This window comes from Mastigoproctus giganteus, chromosome 14, assembly GCF_048544385.1.
Source record: "Mastigoproctus giganteus isolate SK-2022 chromosome 14, ASM4854438v1, whole genome shotgun sequence".
Taxonomy (NCBI): Eukaryota; Metazoa; Arthropoda; class Arachnida; order Uropygi; family Thelyphonidae; genus Mastigoproctus; species Mastigoproctus giganteus.
In genome coordinates this window covers 102,091,523-102,113,076 of record NC_143588.1, presented here as the reverse complement: position 1 = coordinate 102,113,076, position 21,554 = coordinate 102,091,523, and the positions used below count along the sequence as shown (strand labels likewise).

The following is a 21,554-nucleotide window of genomic DNA, read 5'->3' as shown; positions in this document are numbered from 1 at the left end:
ACTTCAGTTATAGCTCAGACACAGCATGGTTTTGTTAAGGGGAAGTCTTGCCTGACCAACTTGATTGGATACTATGATGCAGTCACAAAAGAACTGGATGCAGGGAATAACTTTGATATTATATACTTGGATCTTAGAAAGGCTTTTGATACTGTTGCACATGGAAGACTGCTACACAAATTGGAGCAGTGTGACATTGGAGGCAAATTGCTGCTATGGATAAAGGGGTGGTTGAGGGGGAGAAGACAGAGAGTGGTAATCAATGGACACTGCTCATCGTGGACTGATGTTATTAGTGGAGTCCCTCAGGGCCCAGTGTTGGGTCCATTATTGTTTTCTGTATTTATAAATGATATTGATGATGGTATATCAAGCTTAATGTCCAAGTTTGCAGACGATACAAAGGTTGGCAGGGTTGTGAAGGACACTACTGACACTATGCTGCTGCAACAGGATCTGGAAAGGTTGAGCAGATGGGCTGAGAGGTGGCAAATGAAGTTTAACATTGACAAATGTAAAGTACTACACATGGGAAACAGCAACCCCAGAGCAACGTATCAACTCTGTGGTACAACACTGACAGTGGTAGAGAATGAAAGGGACTTGGGGGTGGTTGTGCAGGCAGATATGAAGTTCTCTGAGCAGTGCAGACGGGCTGCAAGAGTAGCTCATGGAGTATTGTCAATGATATACAGGAATTTTTCCAGCAGGAATAAGGAGGTGATTATTCCATTGTATAAGGCGATGGTCAGGCCACACCTAGAGTACTTGTATACAGGTCTGGAGGCCTCATTTCAAGAAGGATGTAGAGCTGCTGGAACGAGTACAGAGAAGGGCAACAAGATTAGTGAATGGAACAAAGGGGTGCTCTTACGAAGAAAGGCTTAAGTTTTGCAAATTACAGTGTCTGGAGACTAGGCACCAGCGAGGTGATCTGATAGAGGTGTATAAAGCCTTGAATGGTTTAAGCATGCTCAATGCTGATGGGATTCTTCCTCTAGCTCAGAAAAATCACCTGAGAGGGCATAAATTCAAATTGAGGAAAGACAGATGTAGGACATACGTGCGGAAATTTGCCTTTAGCCAGCGGGTGGTTGGCTGGTGGAACAGACTTCCATCCCTTGTGGTGGAGGTTGATAGCCTAAATAAGTCTAAGGCTCAGCTGGACAGGTATTTTGAACGAACAAGAGGGGTGAAGTGGAAGTGGTTTTTTTTTTTTTTTTTTTTTTGGCTAATGCTGCATAAGCTTGCTTTCTTGCATCAAATGCCTCTACTAATGCTAATGCTAATGCTAACCTCTGAAAACGAAGTTTCGCTTAACGAAGTAATTTCGTGGAACGCATCCTATTCGTTATTCGAGGTATGCCTGTACATATATTTTTTGTAGTATATGTTTTACACATATTCTAAAAAATTACCAAACCACCAACAATATCGGATGAATGTCAGAATATAAATGTTTTCAGAAATGAGAAAAACTGTTTTCTGTTCTTCTCTGCAGGTTTAGCTTACAAACAGAAATTTAAGGTTTCAACTTGGCATAAAAGCAAAGAATTTTAGCTACACATGTGGGATGTTTAAGCTTATAAAAAATTTCAAAACTGCTATTAATATTTGATAACTATACACTTGTGTATTAATATAAGTGAAATCTCTTATCATATCATGATACTCCAGGTTTACATTATTAGATCAGAAATTGATTTCATAAAATAAGATTTTTTCTTGGTTAAATTTCATTGATTGATGGACTGTTAGCTTTGGTATCCAATTTATCTTCTACATAGTTATTTGCTTATTCAGCTTATTTGGAAATAATGACTTTATTTCTAATGCAATATTTTACCCACTCATTTAAGCATAAGAGTGTAATTTCAGTCTTATTTTTTTTTATCATAGAACGATTTCATGTAATTTACTTTTTTTTTTTTTTTTTTGCAGATCACTCACAAATTACAAGAGGCTTTGGCAAAATATAGGCATTCAGAGTAATTCTTATGGTAAACAACAGCTCATGTATACAAGGTTTGATCAAAAAGTTCAGTGAATGTTGTAAAAAATTAATTTTATTCAATGATAAATGTTTACACTGTTAATACTTTTCAATATAATCTCCTTCTGCCTGCCACTAATTAAAACATTTTTGAAAGTCTTTTGTGAATGTTTTTAGGAAACCTACCATGTTTGTTTGGATGTCTTGAATCAACTTAAAACATTCTCCTTTCCTGTTCTATTTTAATTTTGATAATAACTAAAAGTGACATGGACTGCAAGTCCATGTGACTGCTGGACTGCAAGTGATGCAGTGCATTGTCATAGTGGTGGAACAGCCAGCCAGTTCACCATATTTGAGGCATTTACGGTAGATATCTCGCAATCATTTTAAAACTTCTTCGTAAGCTGCATTAACAGTGATACTGCTCAAAGTGAATTCTCATAATGCTATCCCCTTGTTAAAAAATGTGATCAGCATAACCTTTGAATGTGATTTTGACTGCTGCACCTCTTTTTTGGCCCTTTTTCCATTTGGAGCTTTGAACGTTGGTCTCTGTATCATATTCATACACCCAAGTCTCATCTCCTGTTATAATGTTTGTTAAAAATGCAGAATCAGGCACAGCTTGTTTGTACAATTCAGTGAAATGAGAACTTAATATCGTCTTTAATATTAAGTAAGAATGCATGAAACAAAGTTGATTCTCACTTGCTTCCTGCCCAGATCCCTAGTCAAAATGACTTGAACTGAACCAAATGAAAGAAATGGTTCCTTGACAATTTCTGGAATGGTCACTCATCAATTCAATCAAATAATCATCGATATTTTGATCATTACAGGATTTTGATGGGAAACTGCTTTCTTCATCTTTAAGCAAAAGATTTTGCTCACAAAACCTTCGAAACCACTTGAAAACTTTTTTTTTCCCATCATCTCTGTAAACTATTAACGAGCTTTTGACTTTCCAAGTTTACAACAGAATTTAATGTTCAAATTTCATAATTTTTAGTACAATGATAAAAACAAGTGTTCATTCATTCAAAGCAAAATTCATTCATAACAAGTTAAAACTTGGTGTATGCATGCTCAAAAGATGTCATTGTAAGCTCCACTCACAATCTTTTAGTAACTACTATATGGTCATGAATTATAACCTCGTTTGATCAAACCTTGTATGATCTTCACTTTTGATAAAAAATGTGGATATGCCATAAAATTATGTATTGGGGAAATTAATATGATTACTCCTGTCTCATTTAAGTTAAACTCTACTATATTAAGAAACTGTTATAGAATAACTTTATATGTTTTTGTTAAAAATAATTTTAAAAAATATTTTTTTCTTGTATTTATATGAAAATTTATTTAAATATACTGTTAGACAATATACAAATTGAGCAAAAAAGACTACCTCTTTTGAAAGAACAATAGTGATGACCTAAAAAAAAACTTTTATTTTTGTAATTAATGAATCTCTGTTGTTTTGAAGCTTCTGTGGGCAGCACCTATGAAAGGCACAAACATGACTGCAAACAAATGGGAAAAAAAAAAAAAAACTTGATGCATTTTTTCTCATTATCATGTTACATGTTTTCCTCTCATCTGAAAAATAAAGTTATTATAAATGTTTGAAGTTGTAAAGATACTTTGTTATCACTGTATATATATATACACACACACACACACACACACACACACACACACACACACACACACACACACACACACACACACACACACACACACACACACACACACACACCAGTCAGTTCAGCTACCAATTGCAGGTGGGTTGGCCTGAAACCATTGCAGTTCCTTCCATAGGTGTTCAGTGAGGTCAATGCCTTCAAACCAAGTCACTACAGGCTATGCAATATAACAGTGTATTGTCATGTTGAAACAGAAAAAGACCATCCCCATACTGCTATTACATTACAGTGTAAGAAATGCAGAATTGTCCAGAATATCAATGCACAGTATCCAGTCATTGTTCCAGGAATGATGTTCAATGGTCCAACAAATCAAATCCCCAGATAGTGACAACACCTCCACCAAACATCATAGTTCAGGCAACACATTCTGGTAAATAACAATCCCTGGACATTCATTGGTTCATTAAACTATGTACTTTTGTTGCAATGACACAAATAGATTGATTGCTAATATGGCATCCTATGATGAATCCCTGTTGGAAGTTGCTAATCAGAACACTTCAGCGTATCTACTCTATTTTGTTAACTTCTGGTGTGAATGAAATGGTTTGCGTCGTTTGACCTGCACATTTTTTCCTAAGTGCTTTTCTAGCTATGTAAAGAGATGGAAGTCACAGTGTGGCAAATCAAAACTGTAGCCTCCGTAGCCAGGTGGGAAGGAGCAGCAGCGCGTAGCACATGCTTCTTGATTAGACTGGGGTTCGAGCCCGTCACCATCAAATACGGAGAATGTGGAAAGGTCAGGGAATGACCACCGCATATTCCCGGAGCAGTATGGCCTTAGTTGCTAATGCTCCTAAAAACCAAATAACTAACATCAAAGGCGCCTCCGTTACCAGGTGGGAAGGAGCAGCAGTGCGTAGCACACGCTTCTTGATTAGACCGGGGTTCAAGCCCGTCACCACCAAATACGGAGGATGCGGAAACGTCAGGGAATGACCACTGCACCGGAGCAATATGGCCTTAGTTGCTAATGCTCCTAAAAACCAAAATAACAATAACAACTAACATCAAAACTGTAAGAAGGATGAATAAGAACATCCCCCTCCAATTCAGTCAGTGTATTCAAAGTGAGGTTAGAAATATATATGGAGAGTTATCGTAGGTAGAACAAATTCCTTTGGAGAGAAAACCTGGTTGTAATTAATGTTTGTTTTTTATCAATCACAGTAGTAGAATTAATTGTACAATTAATGTTTCCAGTCATTCAATTTTTATTACACCATTAATTGTACTGCATAGTTCTAGGAAATTAACATGAATCACACCATTAGTACCCCAAAACATGATGGGGATCTCCCCGTGTGCTGAGGTCATGCTTTTTGAATTTTTTCAGTGGAGGTGAATATTCTCTCCATTCCATACTGGAACATCTTTTTGGGAGTAAAGCAATAGATTAATTATCTCATAAGTGATTATATAATACAATTCAAAAATACATCCCCTTCCATTCGAAATCATTTTTATCTGATAAAATGTGAATTCATATCACCTTTTTTCTGTCAACACCTGTTTGGGTACCCATTATGCATTGAGTTACCAAATCCCAGGTTGTTTCAGATTATGGTATCACCACTACCAACACAAGTTTTAATGCTGATTTTCTCACTATTCTTTTGTTACACTGTATGAGTTCATTAACTACACAATTTTTGCATTGGAAAATATGTAATTGAATTTGTATAGGGTAACAGAAGGATGTTATACAGCATTGATTGTAGTTCTTTACCTTGTTTTGTACACTTAAGTTTTCCAACATTCATGGCCTCAAACACTGAAATCCATGACAGATAAGATGTTCCATTCTTTGCTTGAAGCTTTCGATGAATTTCAAGCACGCTCATACCTCTAGTAGACTGAAACTTAATTCTCTCTCTCTCTCTCTCTCTCTCTCTCTCTCTCTCTCTCTCTCTCTCTCTCTCTCTCTCTCTCTCTCTCTCTCACACCCTTGCTACTGGTAAGTAGCAAGGGTGTGAGTGGATTAACTCAATAGCAGTGGATTAACTCAAGACTTGAAGGAATCTGCAAGGCTTTAGGGGGTAAATTTCTATCAGCATGGCCCACACTTGTAGGTAGAAGGAATTTGTTTTGTAGAGATGGGATACACTTAAACAAAGGTGGTGCAAAAGTTTTTGCCGGTATTATTGAGGATACCTTGAAGGTTCAGGGAAACTGCTAGTTAGGGGGGATGTGGGTAATACTGATACGCGTTTATCTGATAATATTGGTCAATGTAACTCTTGCACATACCTTAAGAGTTCTTATCTGTTACCTCAACTGGTTAAACTTTTTTTTTGGGTAATTTTTTCACAACCTATAGCTTCTCATACCATACTGTGCATTGAGTTGACTTTGCATAAGCAAAACCTACCTAATACCTTATGGGGCCACCTTTTGCTTGTAATATGCCCATATACACCTTGGCATGGAGTCCATGCCAAGATGTGTATGAGCTTGGCATGGACTCCACAAGGTGTTGCAGGATGTTCTGTGTAGTGCTACTCACAATGTGTTGTACATTGTGTCCAGTAATGCCCACACATTGCCCGGTGGATGGTCGTAGCATCAAATGTCCTTTTCCAGTTGGTCCCAAACTTGTCCAATTGGGTTGAAATCAGGTAAGTTAACCATGGAAGGACAGAATTTACTGTCATATCCTTGAAACCAGTTATCAACCTTCCAGGCATTATTATAATATGGTGCATTTTCTTGTTGATAGATGCTGGAATTGTCTGGATACACTCTAATTGCAAATGGGTGCACTTGATCAGCAATGACAGAAAGGTAGTTGTTCCCCTCAGAGGACTCGGAGCATACCACAAAAACAGTTTGTAAACAAACCATACCACCACTTTCAGCCTGCTGAACACCAACAGCCATGTGTCATGGCCTCAAGTTGCTTTCTCCAAATGGAGATATGCCAATCACCATGAGAGTTGGAAATAGGATTCATCAGACCATGTGGCAACTTTTCACATGGTGGTGCTATTTTAGTGCTCATGTGCCCATGCAAAGAGCAGTTTCTTGTGTCTTATGGTAGGCATAGGTACCTGTGATGGCCATCAATTGCCATAGCCTACATGAATTGTCTAGTGCATAGTCCATGTGAATAGTGGAGTTGGGGGGAACCACCACTTGACAGAATACACAGTCCGTGTGAATATCAATCTTGCTATTCCTATATTAGCATTAGCATTAGCATTAGTAGAGGCATATGATGCAAGAAAGCAAGCTTATTCAGCATCAGCCAAAAAAAAAAAAAAAAAAACCCTCTCCCATTTCACCCCTCCGTTCGTTCGAAATACCTGTCCAGTTGAGCTTTAAATTTGTTTAGGCTATCAACTTCAACAACAAGTGATGGAAGTCGGTTCCACCAACCAACCAACCGCTGGCCAAAGGCAAATTTCCGCACATCTATCCGACATCCGTCCTTCCTCAATTTGAATTTATGCCCTCTGAGGTGATTATTCTGAGAAAGATGAAGAATCCCATTGGCATTGAGCATGCTCAAACCATTCAAAGCCTTATACACCTCTATCAGATCACCTCGCCGGTGCCTAGTCTCCAGACTCTGTAATTTGCAAAACTTAAGCCTTTCTTCGTAAGAGCAACCCTTTGTTCCATTTACTAATCTTGTTGCCCTTCTCTGTACCCGTTCCAGCAGCTCTACATCCTTCTTGAAATGAGGCCTCCAGACCTGTATACAGTACTCAAGATGTGGCCTAACCATTGCCTTATACAAGGGAATAATCACCTCCTTATCCCTGCTAGAAAAATTCCTGTATATCATTGACAAGACACCATGAGCTACTCTTGCAGCTCGTCTGCACTGCTCAGAGAACTTCATATCTGCCTGCACAATTACCCCCAGGTCCTTTTCATTCTCCACCACTGTCAGTGTAGTACCGCAGAGTTGATACATTGCTATGGGGTTACTGTTACCCATATGTAGTACTTTACATTTGTCAATGTTAAACTTCATTTGCCACCTCTCAGCCCATCTGTTCAACCTTTCCAGATCCTGTTGCAGCAGCATAGCGTCAGTAGTGTCCTTAACGACCCTGCCAACCTTTGTATCATCTGCAAACTTAGACATTAAACTTGATATCCCATCATCAATATCATTAATAAACACCGAAAACAACAATGGACCCAACACTGAACCTTGAGGAACTCCACTAATAACATTAGTCCACGTTGAGCAGTGTCCATTGATTACCACTCTCTGTCTTCTGCCACTCAACCATCCCCTTATCCATAGCAGCAATTTGCCTCCAATGCCACACTGCTCCAATTTGTGCAGCAGTCTTCCATGTGCAACAGTATCAAAAGCCTTTCTAAGATCCAAATATATAATATCAAAGTTATTCCCTGCATCCAGTTCTTTTGTGACTACATCATAGTATCCAATCAAATTGGTCAGGCAAGACCTGCCCTTAACAAAACCATGCTGCGTCTGAGCTATAACTGAATTCTTGTCTAGATGATCCTGCAGTGCTTCTTTAACCAGTGCCTCCATTAATTTACCTGGAACAGAAGTTAAACTAACAGGTCTATAATTACTTGTGTCAGCCTTTGATCCTCCTTTGTGAATTGGGGTTACATTTGCACATCTCCAGTCTATGGGTACCTCCCCTGAGTCCAAAGAAGCTCTCATAATTATGGCTAGGGGTTTGCATACTTCCTTTGCTTCCTTTACTAATGATATTAAGAGTAGGAGACCGGCGGAATTACTTAGCAAGTACAGGTCACTGTTGAAAAAAAGCCGCGAATTAGGGTTGAACTTGAAAGTGTCTGCAATTCTGCCCAGACACGATAGGAGGGAGTATATGATGAGAGCCTTGTCGATCAATTCGGCCCTGGAGGGATTGTGCAAGGCTCAAGGGGTAGAATTTTTTTCAGCCTGGACTGTACTTGTTAACAGGAGAGATTGCTTCTACAGGGATGGGATACACTTAAATAGAAAGGGTGCAAGAATTTTTGCTGATGCTGTCGAGGCAGTGTTAGGTGGGTCGGAAAACTGCTAGTTGGGGGGGGATACAAGGACTAATAGATTAACAGTAGCCACTGGCAGAGGTGGAAGTGATTCTTGCACTGCTTCTATTCAAATGAGCAGAAGTCTGAAAAACAAGATGCAGGATATTTCAGAGACTGCTGGTAGTCATTGCGTTACAAGTAAACACATGGGTTGTGTTAGGGTAGCTAAGAATAGAAACAGGTGCATGTATACCTGCGTGTACACCAATGCTAGGAGTTTGGTAAATAAATTTGATGAATTTGAGGTATTGCTCAAAACATCAAAGGCAGATATTGTTGGGATATCAGAGACGTGGTGTCACACAGATATAAGTAATGCGGAACTGGAATTTGGGGAATACAATGTATATAGAAAGGATAGACAGGACAGGAGGGGAGGAGGGGTTATGCTATTAATTAAGAAACACATAAAGTCAAAGGAAGTGAAGCCAGTTGACATCGATGGACAGGGCAGTGTCGAGTCAGTTTGATGTGACATAAGCATAGGGAAATCAAAATTGAGAGTAGGAGTGTGCTATAGGCCTAATGACTCTGATGAGTATAATAATATATTGTACAGGGAAATAGAGTGGGCCAGTAAATCAGAGAGTCTTATAATGGGGGATTTTAATTTCCCAGATATTGACTGGAATTTGTGGGTTGGTCACTCGCACACTAGCAAGGCTTTTGTGGATTTATTGGATGATTGTTTTCTACATCAGCATGTTCGTGAGGCAACAAGAGGGAGCAATACTCTTGATCTGTTTATCAGTAGTGATTCTTCATGCATTAAGAACCTGCAGATAAATGAACCACTAGGTGGCAGTGATCACAGTGTGTTGAAGTGGGATTTACTCAAGGAGGTAACTACCATCAGAGGTAAAGGGAAGTGTTTTTGTTTTCGTAAAGGCGACTATGATGGTCTGAGACAGTATTTAAATTCTATACAGTGGGACCAACTGATGATGTTACCAATAGCAAACTCAAAATGGGAAGCATTCAAGGAACTAATCTTGGTGGCTACCAGGCTTTACATACCAACTAAGAAATATTGTACTGGGTCACTGCTGCATCACTGCTGTATTACAAGACAAGACAATACTTATGGCTGTCAACCACATGTGACTTTTGGCTGATTCAACTATTGTTGAGCTAGTCAAAGTAGACCCATGACACCACAGAACAGGAGCACTTAACCATGTTGGCTGTTACTGAGACTGGCACTTGCATGTCTTTCCCCCACAACCATTCTAAGTTCAAAGTTGGAAAGATCTCAATGCTGACTTCCTGTCAGAGACTGGAAGAATTCTTCAAGACCTTCAATCAGGGCTGTAGGTAGACGAACTCAGAAAGGGGAAATAAGAAATTTTTCCTGTGAGTTATGGGTTTTTCAGCTGCACAATATGCAAATTAGCCCTTGAATACATTTGTACAATACACACTGCAAGTGTTAATGCGCTATATAGGCAATAAGACTATGTTCTTGTAGGGAGTAGTTTATAATATGCAGTCAGTATTATAATATACTTTATAATATGTATTATAATATACTTTATACTTTATAATAACTTTATAATATGCAGTCAGTTTATAATATGCAGTCAGTAGTTTATAATATACAGTCTTGTTTCAAAAGACCAAAATCTCTTACCAAATTGTTTAATTTTCTTTGTGTTTCATGCTGAGAACAGTCACTATCACCATATATGGGCTATTTCAAAACACTAGCAACAAATTTCCACATGTGTGAGTTATTCACACAAATTAAAGTGAAAAAAGTTATTTAGCTTTTAAGTCACAATTATTGATGGCATAATTGAGAGGTCTATTATTTCGATCATATTCATACCATTCGAATGATTCATTTGATTATTTCATTCACTGATATTCGCTTATGCCCATCACTAGTCATAACTAATGTCCATAACTAACACATTAGAAATATGTTATTTCTGCATGTAGACATACTTTCCTTCAAACACCTGCTGATGAATGCATATTAGCAAATCAGCAAGGTTAAATTTAGTATGTAGAGTTACCCTGCAGCAGCTTTCTGTAGAGTTATTTGTGCAAGCTGTGTTTACAATTTGAATGAAATAGGTACAGCTCTATTATCGTGAAATAGATAAGTTCAATTTCAAAAAAATGAAAACTACTGATATATATGCAACTTGCAAAGCTGAAATCCAAGCATAAAATATATGGAATATTTTATTGATTACCCAATATGTTATGACTTCATTCTTAGTACCACTATTAAGTTAGTTTAATATAGTTATCAAGTTCTTTTAGTATTAGTATAAGTACTGGCAATGATGCAAAGCAAGCTTATAAAGTACCAGCAAAAAAAACCAAAACATTCCCACATGACCTGCCAATCTATTCCAATAATTTGTCTAGTTATCCCTTGAATTTATTCAAATTACCCACTTCCACAACAACAACAGATGGAAGTTTGTTCCAACAATCAACCATCTGCTGGCTGAAAATAAACTTCCACACATCTATCTTGCAACCATCCTTCCTTAATTTCAATTTATATGCATTTTGTGTGTAGTCTGAGGAAGAATGCCATCAGCAGTGAGCTTACAAAATCCATTCAGGGCCTTAAACATTTCAGTCAGATCACCTCACAGGTGCTTAGTTTCCAGATGTTGCAATTTACAGAAATGAAGCCTTTCTTGGTAAGACCAACCTTTTGTTTCCTTCACCAGTTTCTTTGCCCTTCAGCAGATCTAAATCCTTTCTAAAATGTGTCCTCTGAACCTCTATACAATACTTTAGATGTGGCCTAACCATGGCCTTGTACAAAGGGATAATAACCTTATCCTTGCTAGCAAAGTTCCTCTATATCATTGACAAAACCCATTGAACTATCCTGACAGCCTGACTGCACTGCTCAGATAACTTCGTATCTGACTGCACAATTTCTCCCTGATCTTTTTCATTTTACACTACCTGAGTGTAGTTTCACATTGTACTTTAATCTGGGATTACTGCTACAGTACCTTACATTTGCCCTTGTGAGTAGCACAGTTGGTAGAATCGCTGTACTCCCCACTGGGTGGAAAATAGCTAAGTTCAAGTCCCATTGATGATGTGAGGAATTTTTATGGACCTTTTTCGCAATGTGGTTTTTCTCCCGGAAACTCAGGTTTTTCAACCAGCAAACGAAATAGGAATGGAGTAATATGGCCTTAGTCGCTGATGCTCCTAAAACTCTACTACAACAACAACCCTACATTTGTTGATGTTAAACTTCAACTGCCATTTCTCAGCCCATCTACCTAATTGTTCCAGATCTTGTTGCAGCAGCTTATTCTGATTGCTGTAATTAACCACCCTGCCAACTTTTGTATCATCTGCAAACTTAGACATTAAGCCTGATATGCCTTCATCAATATCATTTATAAATATAGAACACAACAATGGGCCAAGCACTAAATCCTGGGGCTTCCACTAATAATATTAGTCCATGAAGAGCAATGTCCATTGATAACTGCTCTCTGTCTTCTCTCAGCCTTCACTTTATCCAGAGCAGTAACTTGCCCTTAATGCTACACTGCTCTAACTTGTACAGCAGTCTTTTACAAATGTATATGCATCAACTGTATCAAAAGCTTTCTTGAAATCCAAGTACAGTACGTTATATCAAAATTATTTTTTGCATTCAGTTTCTTTGCTACTGCATCATAGTATCCAATCATGTTAGAAAAGATTGTACCTTAAGACATTCATGCTGTGACTGCAGTATAATTGCATTGTTGTCTTGGTGGTCTTGCATTACTTTGCATTGCTTCTTTAACCATTGACTCCATTATTATCCCTGGAACACAAGTTAAACTAGCAGGTCTGTAATTACTGATTTATTTACAAACTTCTCACCCACAGGGGATGCAGGCTCTTGACAATGGCAAGTAAGCTGAGAATTACAGAGAATCAATACAAGGCAATCACTAGTATTGAAATACATAAAAAACTTGTTGTTGGATTTTAGCAGCATCAGTGACTATGGCCATATTGTGCCGAGTATATTGTCTATAAACTGTGCATGCTCTGAAGACGATGTTCTATTTTCTAAATGAGAAACCTGGGTTTATGGGAGAAAAAATCTTTATACTTTTGCCGAGACCGACTAACTCAGCCACGTTTTGAGAAAGGCCCATAAAAATTCCTCCCGCCATCGATGGGACTTGAACTCAGGTGTTTTCCACCAACTGTATCAACTGTCCTACCCACAAAGGCGACAAAATGTGTATTATCAAAATAGAGTAAAGAGAAATTTCTTATAAATAGCCAGTTTAAGTGTAAAATTAATATTGTGATTATTAAATAACTGAAGAAAACGGAACAGAGAACTACCAAGTAAATGTTGAGTACGAGGAACATCTGTAGGATAGACAGGACCTCTCAGACTATCCTACAGATGTTCAGGATTGCAACTTTCTAGAGTTCCTTTATACAAAGGGTACTAGGAAAGTTTTGCAATACAGCTTTGTTTATTTAATTTTTTCAAAGTAATTTCCTCTACATTCAATACACTTCTCCATCCTCCGAAACCAATCTTTAAACCAGTTCTGCCAAGTTTCACTAGGGAGTAAAGCACACTCGTTGTCCCAAGCCCGTAGAAGGTCCTCATCACTGGAAAACCGTCTCCCTTTTAGCTTCATTTTCACATGCGGGAACAGTGCAAAGTCGCAGGGAGCAAGGTCTGGACTGTAGGGAGGGTGCTCGAGAAGTTTCAGTCCTGTCGTGGTCAAATATTCGGTGCAAGCTTTGGCGCGGTGAGCTGGAGCATTATCGTGATGGAGGTACCAGGTGTCCATTCTTGACTTTGGCCGCAGGTTCTTCATAGATCCAATGACTTTAGGCAGGCATTGTTCAGTATACCACTTAGCTGTGACTGTCTTCTGCGTGTCCAAAACGACACGTTCCACAATTCCACTCGATTTGAAAAATACAGCTATCATTTTCTTCTTTACAGATCGGGATTTTCTGACAATTACGGGTGTGTCGTCATCATCAAAGACCCAAACTTTGTTTTGAGCCTTGGTCGGCAGATCGTAATAGTACAGCCAAGTCTCGTCACCTGTCACGATGTTGTTCACATACCGAGATTGTCCCTTATCAAACTTTTTTAACATCTCCCGGCACCAAGTCACACGTCGTGTCATCTGCTCTTCAGTCAGTTGATGCGGCACCCAGAGAGAACAAAGTTTCTTCACGTGCAAATGATCTTGCAGAATCGAACGAATTGCTGGTGCATTTAGGCCCAAAGTATCCTCTATCTGTTGGTAGGTCACTCGCCTGTTTTCGTCAAGCGTTTTCCTCACAGCAGTAACGTTTTCCTCCGTAACTGACGTTCGTGGCCTTCCCGGCCTCTCAGAATCCCCCAGAGTGAAATTTCCCCTTTGGAATTCTCTATACCACCTGAATATCGTTGTACGATGTGGACAATCACCATCTAGTGCAAGAGTCATTTCTTCTAAGCACTGGTCTATGGTTAAACCACGCACGAAATTATACCGCAAAACTGTCCTTATCTCATTTCGTGACCACGATGCCATCGCAAGCACTTTACACTCTCACTACTAATGAATAACTGAGCCCATCGACTTGGCGCGGCGCCTACTATGCACGTATGAACATGTCTCAACATGCAGCAACAAGCAGTTTCCTGTGATTCATTGTTGCGTCATATTTCAAAACTTTCCTAGTACCCTTTGTACATGCTCTCTAGGAGACCTATTGCCACTAAGCTGCTATGTAGGGTCTTTGGCACAAAACCAGTGCTATGATCGGGATCATGATAGTCGTAACTTCTTGCATATGCAGCATCTCCTTGACCTCAGGTTCGTGTACTTCGTAATTTTTTCCTCACGGGTTTTCTGCACATTGCTACTGTTGGACACCTCTATGTCAATCAGGTAGGTAGCTTTTTTCATTTTGTCCACAAGGGTTATGTCCGGTCCATTGTGTGGGATGGTCTTATCCGTTATTACGGATTGTCCCAGTACAACTTGTGGGTTAAGATCCCTAGTACTGCATGGGGTTCGTACGTGTAGTATGGTACACTTTCTTTGGTCAACTGGTATTTCCTCGCTAGCTTCTGATGTATTATCCTGAGTATGTAATCATGTCAACGAGCATACTCAGTCTGGATGATCACTTTGCATCCCACTGTAATGTGTTGGATCGTTTTTAAGGCCATATGGCATAGTCGACATATGTCATCTGACATTCCGCGCTCCTTTGCGATGTATTTTCTACAGTTTATGGTGTTGATTACCTGGTCTTGGATGGCCAGCATGAATCCTTCAGTATCAGGGAAAATCGTCCCGTTGTGAGCCATGCATTAGAAGCAATTTTATCGATCTGATCTTGATGGAGGTCATTGTAGTGTCTGCCACGGAGCGCCTCCTTTGCCCATCTTTCTAGCTTCGTTTCTTGTGGAGTCTGGGCGGAAGGGCGCTCCTCACTTAGGTTGAATGGGGTATACCACTTATCTATTTTCCTTATGGTCTAGTGAGGTTGTGCTGTGTTGTTCTCGAAGTAATCCTTCACGTTAACTATCACTGTTTCCTGTAGCTCTATCAAGACCCTTCCTCCCACTTTCCGTGCTATTGTTAGTCTCTCCGCTGTTGACTTCGGGTGCTGTTGGCGGCAATTGGCCATCATTGTCCTTGTATTTCGCATGATATCCTCTAGCATTGTGTTAGTGCAGTCTATGACCCCAAAGGAGTATGTTAGTACTGGAGCTGCATAGGTGTTTATGGCTTTAACTGTGTTCCCTCCATTCAATTTTGCTTTCAGCAGGCTTCTGAGTCTCTGATGATACTTTTCGGTCAGGCACTTCTTGATTTTCTTGTGCTCTAACTGCTGAGCCTGCGTCATCTCTAGGTGCTTTTGCAGCTGGTAGTTTCGGCCGACTAATTTTCCCTGGTGCAGTGCGTGGGCCTTACATTTGTCTAGACCAAATTCCATCCTGATGTCTTTCCTGAATTTTTCGGTGAACCGGAAGTATACTTCTGGATATACAGTGATCTGATGAGTATGGGCTGGCACACCCAGGGTCCAGAACTGGATACCATCATTTCTCTCTCTCTCTCTCTCTCTCTCTCTCTCTCTCTCTCTCTCTCTCTCTCTCTCTCTCTCTCTCTCTCTCTCTCTCAGGGTGTAACTCTGAAAATTTTTTGGCTGATGCAGCATAAGCCTCAAGCTTTCTTGCACTATACGGCAAACAATACAGTTATAAAATTACTTTTATAACGAGAATTCAAGCGGATTATACCGAAACGTGTTAATTACTATTATTATTATTGCTCTTATATTATTTCTCCCTGATTGGGGGTTCCATCTCATGACGGGTATTGCTACCAAGTGCACGTGTTGTTATGTCTGGTGTTACTGTTGGTTGAGAAACTCTCTGACTATCCTACAGGTGTTCAGGATTGCGACTTTCTGGAGTTCCTTGTAGGTGTTTGCTGGGAGGCTTATTATTGCTAGGCTGTTATGTAGGGTCTTTGCCACCATACCTGTGGTTGACACAATGATCCGAATGGTCGTTACTTGTTGCATATGCCACATCTCTTTGATCTCCTGTCTTAGGTTCATGTTCTTGGGTTTTTTGCAGGTTGACAGTGTTGGGTACCGCTACGTGATTGGGTTAATCACGTAGCCTTTTCCTTCTTGTCCACAAGCGTTATATACGGTCTGTTGTGCGGGATTGTCCTATCCGTTATTATGGCGCGGTCCCAATACAGCTTGTGGGTTGGGGTCTCTAGTACTGCCTGGGGTTCGTACTTGTAGTACAGTACACTTTCTTTGATCAACTGGTATTTCCTCGCTAGCTTCTGAAGTATTATCCTGGCTATCTGGTCGTGTCTATGAGAGTACTCAGTCTGGGTGATGACCTTGCTCCCGCTGTGATGTGTTGGATCGTTTCTGAGACCAGGTTGCATCGTCAGCATGTGTCACCAATCACTCCGGCCTCCTTGCCTATATATTTTCTATAGTTCCTGGAGTTGATTGCCTGGTCTTGGATCCTTCAGTATCTGGTAAGAGCATCCCGCTCGTAAGCCATGCATTCGACACAATTTTATTTATGTGATCTTGATGGAGATCATTGTAGTGTCTGCAATGGAGTGCTTATGGCCTGCTGGAATACTGTTGTGTGCTTCTGGAAATAATCCTTCAGATTAACTATCGCTGCCATCTGTTGCTCAATGAAGTCTATCAGGCCCCTTTCCTCCTCCTTTCCAGGCATTTGTCAGTCTCTCCACGGCAGATTTCGGGTGGTGTTGCCAGCTCTTGGTCATCATTGTCCTTGTCTTTCTCATAATATCCTCCAGCTCGGTGTTAGTCCAATCTATGATCCCGAAGGAGTATTTTAACACTGGGACTTCATAGGTGTTTATGGCTTTAACTGTGTTCCCTCCTTTCAGCTTTGCTTTCAACAGGCTTCTGAGTCTCTGATGGTATTTTTCGGTCAGGCAGGCCTTACCTTCCTTGTGCTGTAGCTGCTGAGCCTGCATCATCCCCAATTATTTGTAGGCTTCTGCCCTGGCTTTGATATCTTTACCAGTCTGCAGCTGGTTTCAATTGACTAATTTTCCCTGTTGCAATCTGCGGGTCTTGCATTTGTCTAGACCAAATTCCAGCCGATTATTATTGCTGAATTCTTCGGTGATCTGGAGTAGTTGCTGGAGGTGCTTCTTGGTTAGAGAAGAACCCCTGCAACTACTTTCAGTAACTGCAGAACCTCCGGCGTAGAGCTTGATGTCTTCCATGTACATCAGGTGGGTGAGGGTGTACAGGTTCTTCCTTCCTTCTTTGAGGTTATATCCGTGCTTGCTACTGTTTAGCATAGTGAATAGCGGGTTAAGTGCTAGACAGAACCACAATGGGCTCAGAACATCTTCCTTAAGGATTCCTTCCTGATGGGGTTCGCCTGGTTGCAATATTTTCGACCTTAACGGTTGTACTCCATTTCACCATCGTTTCTCCGAGGAAGTTGTCACTATCGGATTGGCTTTGTAGATGTTCAGCGCCTCTATTAGCATTAGCATTAGCATTTAGCATTAGTAGAGGCATATGATGCAAGAAAGCAAGCTTATTCAGCATCAGCCAAAAAAAAAAAAAAAAAAAACCCTCTCCCATTTCACCCCTCCGTTCGTTCGAAATACCTGTCCAGTTGAGCTTTAAATTTGTTTAGGCTATCAACTTCAACAACAAGTGATGGAAGTCGGTTCCACCAACCAACCAACCGCTGGCCAAAGGCAAATTTCCGCACATCTATCCGACATCCGTCCTTCCTCAATTTGAGTTTATGCCCTCTGAGGTGATTATTCTGAGAAAGATGAAGAATCCCATTGGCATTGAGCATGCTCAAACCATTCAAAGCCTTATACACCTCTATCAGATCACCTCGCCGGTGCCTAGTCTCCAGACTCTGTAATTTGCAAAACTTAAGCCTTTCTTCGTAAGAGCAACCCTTTGTTCCATTTACTAATCTTGTTGCCCTTCTCTGTACCCGTTCCAGCAGCTCTACATCCTTCTTGAAATGAGGCCTCCAGACCTGTATACAGTACTCAAGATGTGGCCTAACCATTGCCTTATACAAGGGAATAATCACCTCCTTATCCCTGCTAGAAAAATTCCTGTATATCATTGACAAGACACCATGAGCTACTCTTGCAGCTCGTCTGCACTGCTCAGAGAACTTCATATCTGCCTGCACAATTACCCCCAGGTCCTTTTCATTCTCCACCACTGTCAGTGTAGTACCGCAGAGTTGATACGTTGCTCTGGGGTTACTGTTTCCCATATGTAGTACTTTACATTTGTCAATGTTAAAATTCATTTGCCACCTCTCAGCCCATCTGTTCAACCTTTCCAGATCCTGTTGCAGCAGCATAGCGTCAGTAGTGTCCTTAACGACCCTGCCAACCTTTGTATCATCAGCAAACTTGGACATTAAACTTGATATCCCATCATCAATATCATTCATAAACACCGAAAACAACAACGGACCCAACACTGAACCTTGAGGAACTCCACTAATAACATTAGTCCACGTTGAGCAGTGTCCATTGATTACCACTCTCTGCCTTCTGCCACTCAACCATCCCCTTATCCATAGCAGCAATTTGCCTCCAATGCCACACTGCTCCAATTTGTGCAGCAGTCTTCCATGTGCAACAGTATCAAAAGCCTTTCTAAGATCCAAATATATAATATCAAAGTTATTCCCTGCATCCAGTTCTTTTGTGACTACATCATAGTATCCAATCAAATTGGTCAGGCAAGACCTGCCATTAACAAAACCATGCTGCGTCTGAGCTATAACTGAATTCTTGTCTAGATGATCCTGCAGTGCTTCTTTAACCAGTGCCTCCATTAATTTACCTGGAACAGAAGTTAAACTAACAGGTCTATAATTACTTGTGTCAGCCTTTGATCCTCCTTTGTGAATTGGGGTTACATTTGCACATCTCCAGTCTATGGGTACCTCCCCTGAGTCCAAAGAAGCTCTCATAATTATGGCTAGGGGTTTGCATACTTCCTTTGCTGCCTCCTTTAATATAACTGGATAGATCCCATCCACCCCAGGTGCCTTTTTTAAGTTTATCCTCAACAATCTCTCCTCCACTTTCCTCTCAGTTATTACAAAATCATCCAGCTCACTGCCAATGTTTACTTTACCTACATCATTCTCCTTCCTGAATAACTCCTCATGCGTGAATGTAGATGCAAAATACTCGTTTAGATTGTTAGCCACCTGAGCAGGATCAACTGTGAGGCACGGAGTCGAAGGCCTTGCGATAATCGATGTAGGCTGTGTACATTGTTGTGGCGCTTCTTGTTGGCTTATTCCATGAACGTGGCATCTATGGTTAATTGCTCCTTGCATCCTTTGCTCAGCCGTTTCATCCTTTCTGTTGTTTGGTCATTATGTCTGCGCGTGATATCGTCACCGTCCTCCCCACGCCGGGTGGAAAAGGCCTGGGTTCGAATCTCGTCGATGACGCGAGGAACTTTAATGGGCTTTTTTCACTCCGTGGCTGAGTTAGTCGATCTCAGGCGTAGATAGCAAGGGTTTCTCTCCAGTAACTGGGGTTTTTTCGTCCAGCAAAACAGGCAAATCGACCATAGAACATACGCAATTTACAGACACAAATACGGTTTAATGTATTTAATTACGGGCAACCCTAAAATAATAATTTCATTTTTTTTTTTTTTTTGTTCGGCCATTATGTTCCGGCTCTGCAAGTGGTCTGATAGCTTCCTGGTTATGCAGCTGATCAGGATCTTGTACATTGTTGGGAGGCAGGTGATTGACCTATAATTCGCCGGGTTTCTTGTATCTTCGTTCTTAGGTTTTAGATATGTGATTCCTTGAGCGAGATACTTCGAGATTCTCTCTGGGTGCCTTATCATTCGTGTGAACTGCTCTGCCAGTTGCTTGTGTATGTGTGCAAGTGAGCTTCTTGTACCAGTAGTTGTGGACGTTATCTATTCCTGGAGTTCATTAGTTGTGAGTTTTTGATCGTCTGTTTTATTTCTTTTTCCCGAATCTCCCACCCTGTCATTTCTTATACGTCCTTGCTTTTCTTGCTGTCTAATTCCATCCAGGGGTCTCGGCTGTTACGTCTTACTTTCCTGCTCCATATCTTTCCCCAGAACTTCTCAATCGTCTTCGGCTCGGGTGGTCCGTTCCCTTCTTTCCCGTCTTCTCCGGGACTCCTGTAGAAGCCTCTTTGGTCCTCATCGAAGATTCGGTTGTTTATTTTCCTCTGGGATCTCTCTTTGTATCGGCGTAGCCTCTTGTTGAGTGCAAAGAAGTTCTGCTTCAATGTGTCCAAGTAATCTCTTATTCTCTGATTTTTTGTCTCTTGTTTGCTGTGGTCGCTGTCTCTTTCGAGGATGGTCTTCACTTTTTCAATTAATTTCTTACACCTATGCCTCGTTGGTACTGGGTCAATTGGCTTATCTTTACTTTTAATTCTTCTATTTTCCGTTGGTCTTCTTTCCCAAGTTGGCGGTTCCTTCTATTTTGGGTTCTTCTGCGGCCTGTGCTTCGGTATTACATGAGTCTTTGTGTGGTTCATTCCTTCGAATGCTATTAGGGTCTTCTTCCACTCGTCCTCTATTGTGGATATCACGACCTCGTATCTTTCCACTTCAGCTGTTGTAGGTTATATTTCTTCTTGCTCTTCCTCCTCTGGTTTGGTGGTGGTATGTTCTTCCTCCTCTGGTTCTGTATTCTTTATCCTTTTTAGTTGATCGTTCACGTCCTGCTTGATTTTTCCAAGATTGCAGGAGCTATCATTGTTCGTGACGATGGTTCTTCTGTGGTCCGCTATTCGCTTTTCAGTGACCTGAATATCCGGGAATCGGTCCAGCCACTTGGTATGTAGTCTCGTCCTGTCAGTTGTCATATCGGTCTGCAGCTTCGCTGTCTCGTAGTATGCTTGCATGATGTACGTATTCATTTCGATGCTCCATAATAATAACGCGTTGGCGTTATTATTATTAGCCATATGGTGCAAGAAAGCCTGAGGCTTATGCTGCACCAGCCAGAGAGAGAGAGAGAGATAGAAGAATCATCAAGAAAGAGAAAAATGATAATATACAGCTCAGGACCCTGGCTGTGCCAAGCCCATACTCACTAGATGTGAGTCCCTGGCGTTTTCCCCCTTCCTGGCACAGTTGGGCAGGAAGCAAGGTGGGGCTGGATGGTCTTGCCCTTCTCTTGCGATAGCCATACATATCATCTCACATCGCAGATTTCGGACAACTTGCATTATTAATAGGGGTGTCTCACAAAG

General features: G+C 40.6%; 1 protein-coding gene across 1 annotated transcript in view; it reads left to right on the top strand.

The window, feature by feature from the left end:
- The window catches only part of LOC150075451 (sorting nexin-33-like), a 95,792-nt gene extending 92,870 nt beyond the window's left edge, over positions 1-2,922 (top strand). The window contains exon 17 of the mRNA XM_090388273.1: positions 1,942-2,922. Within this exon, the coding sequence (XP_090244399.1) occupies positions 1,942-1,992 (51 nt within the window). The 3' untranslated portion in view covers positions 1,993-2,922. The remainder of the gene's footprint in view (positions 1-1,941) is intronic.
- The last annotated feature ends 18,632 nt before the right edge of the window (positions 2,923-21,554 follow it).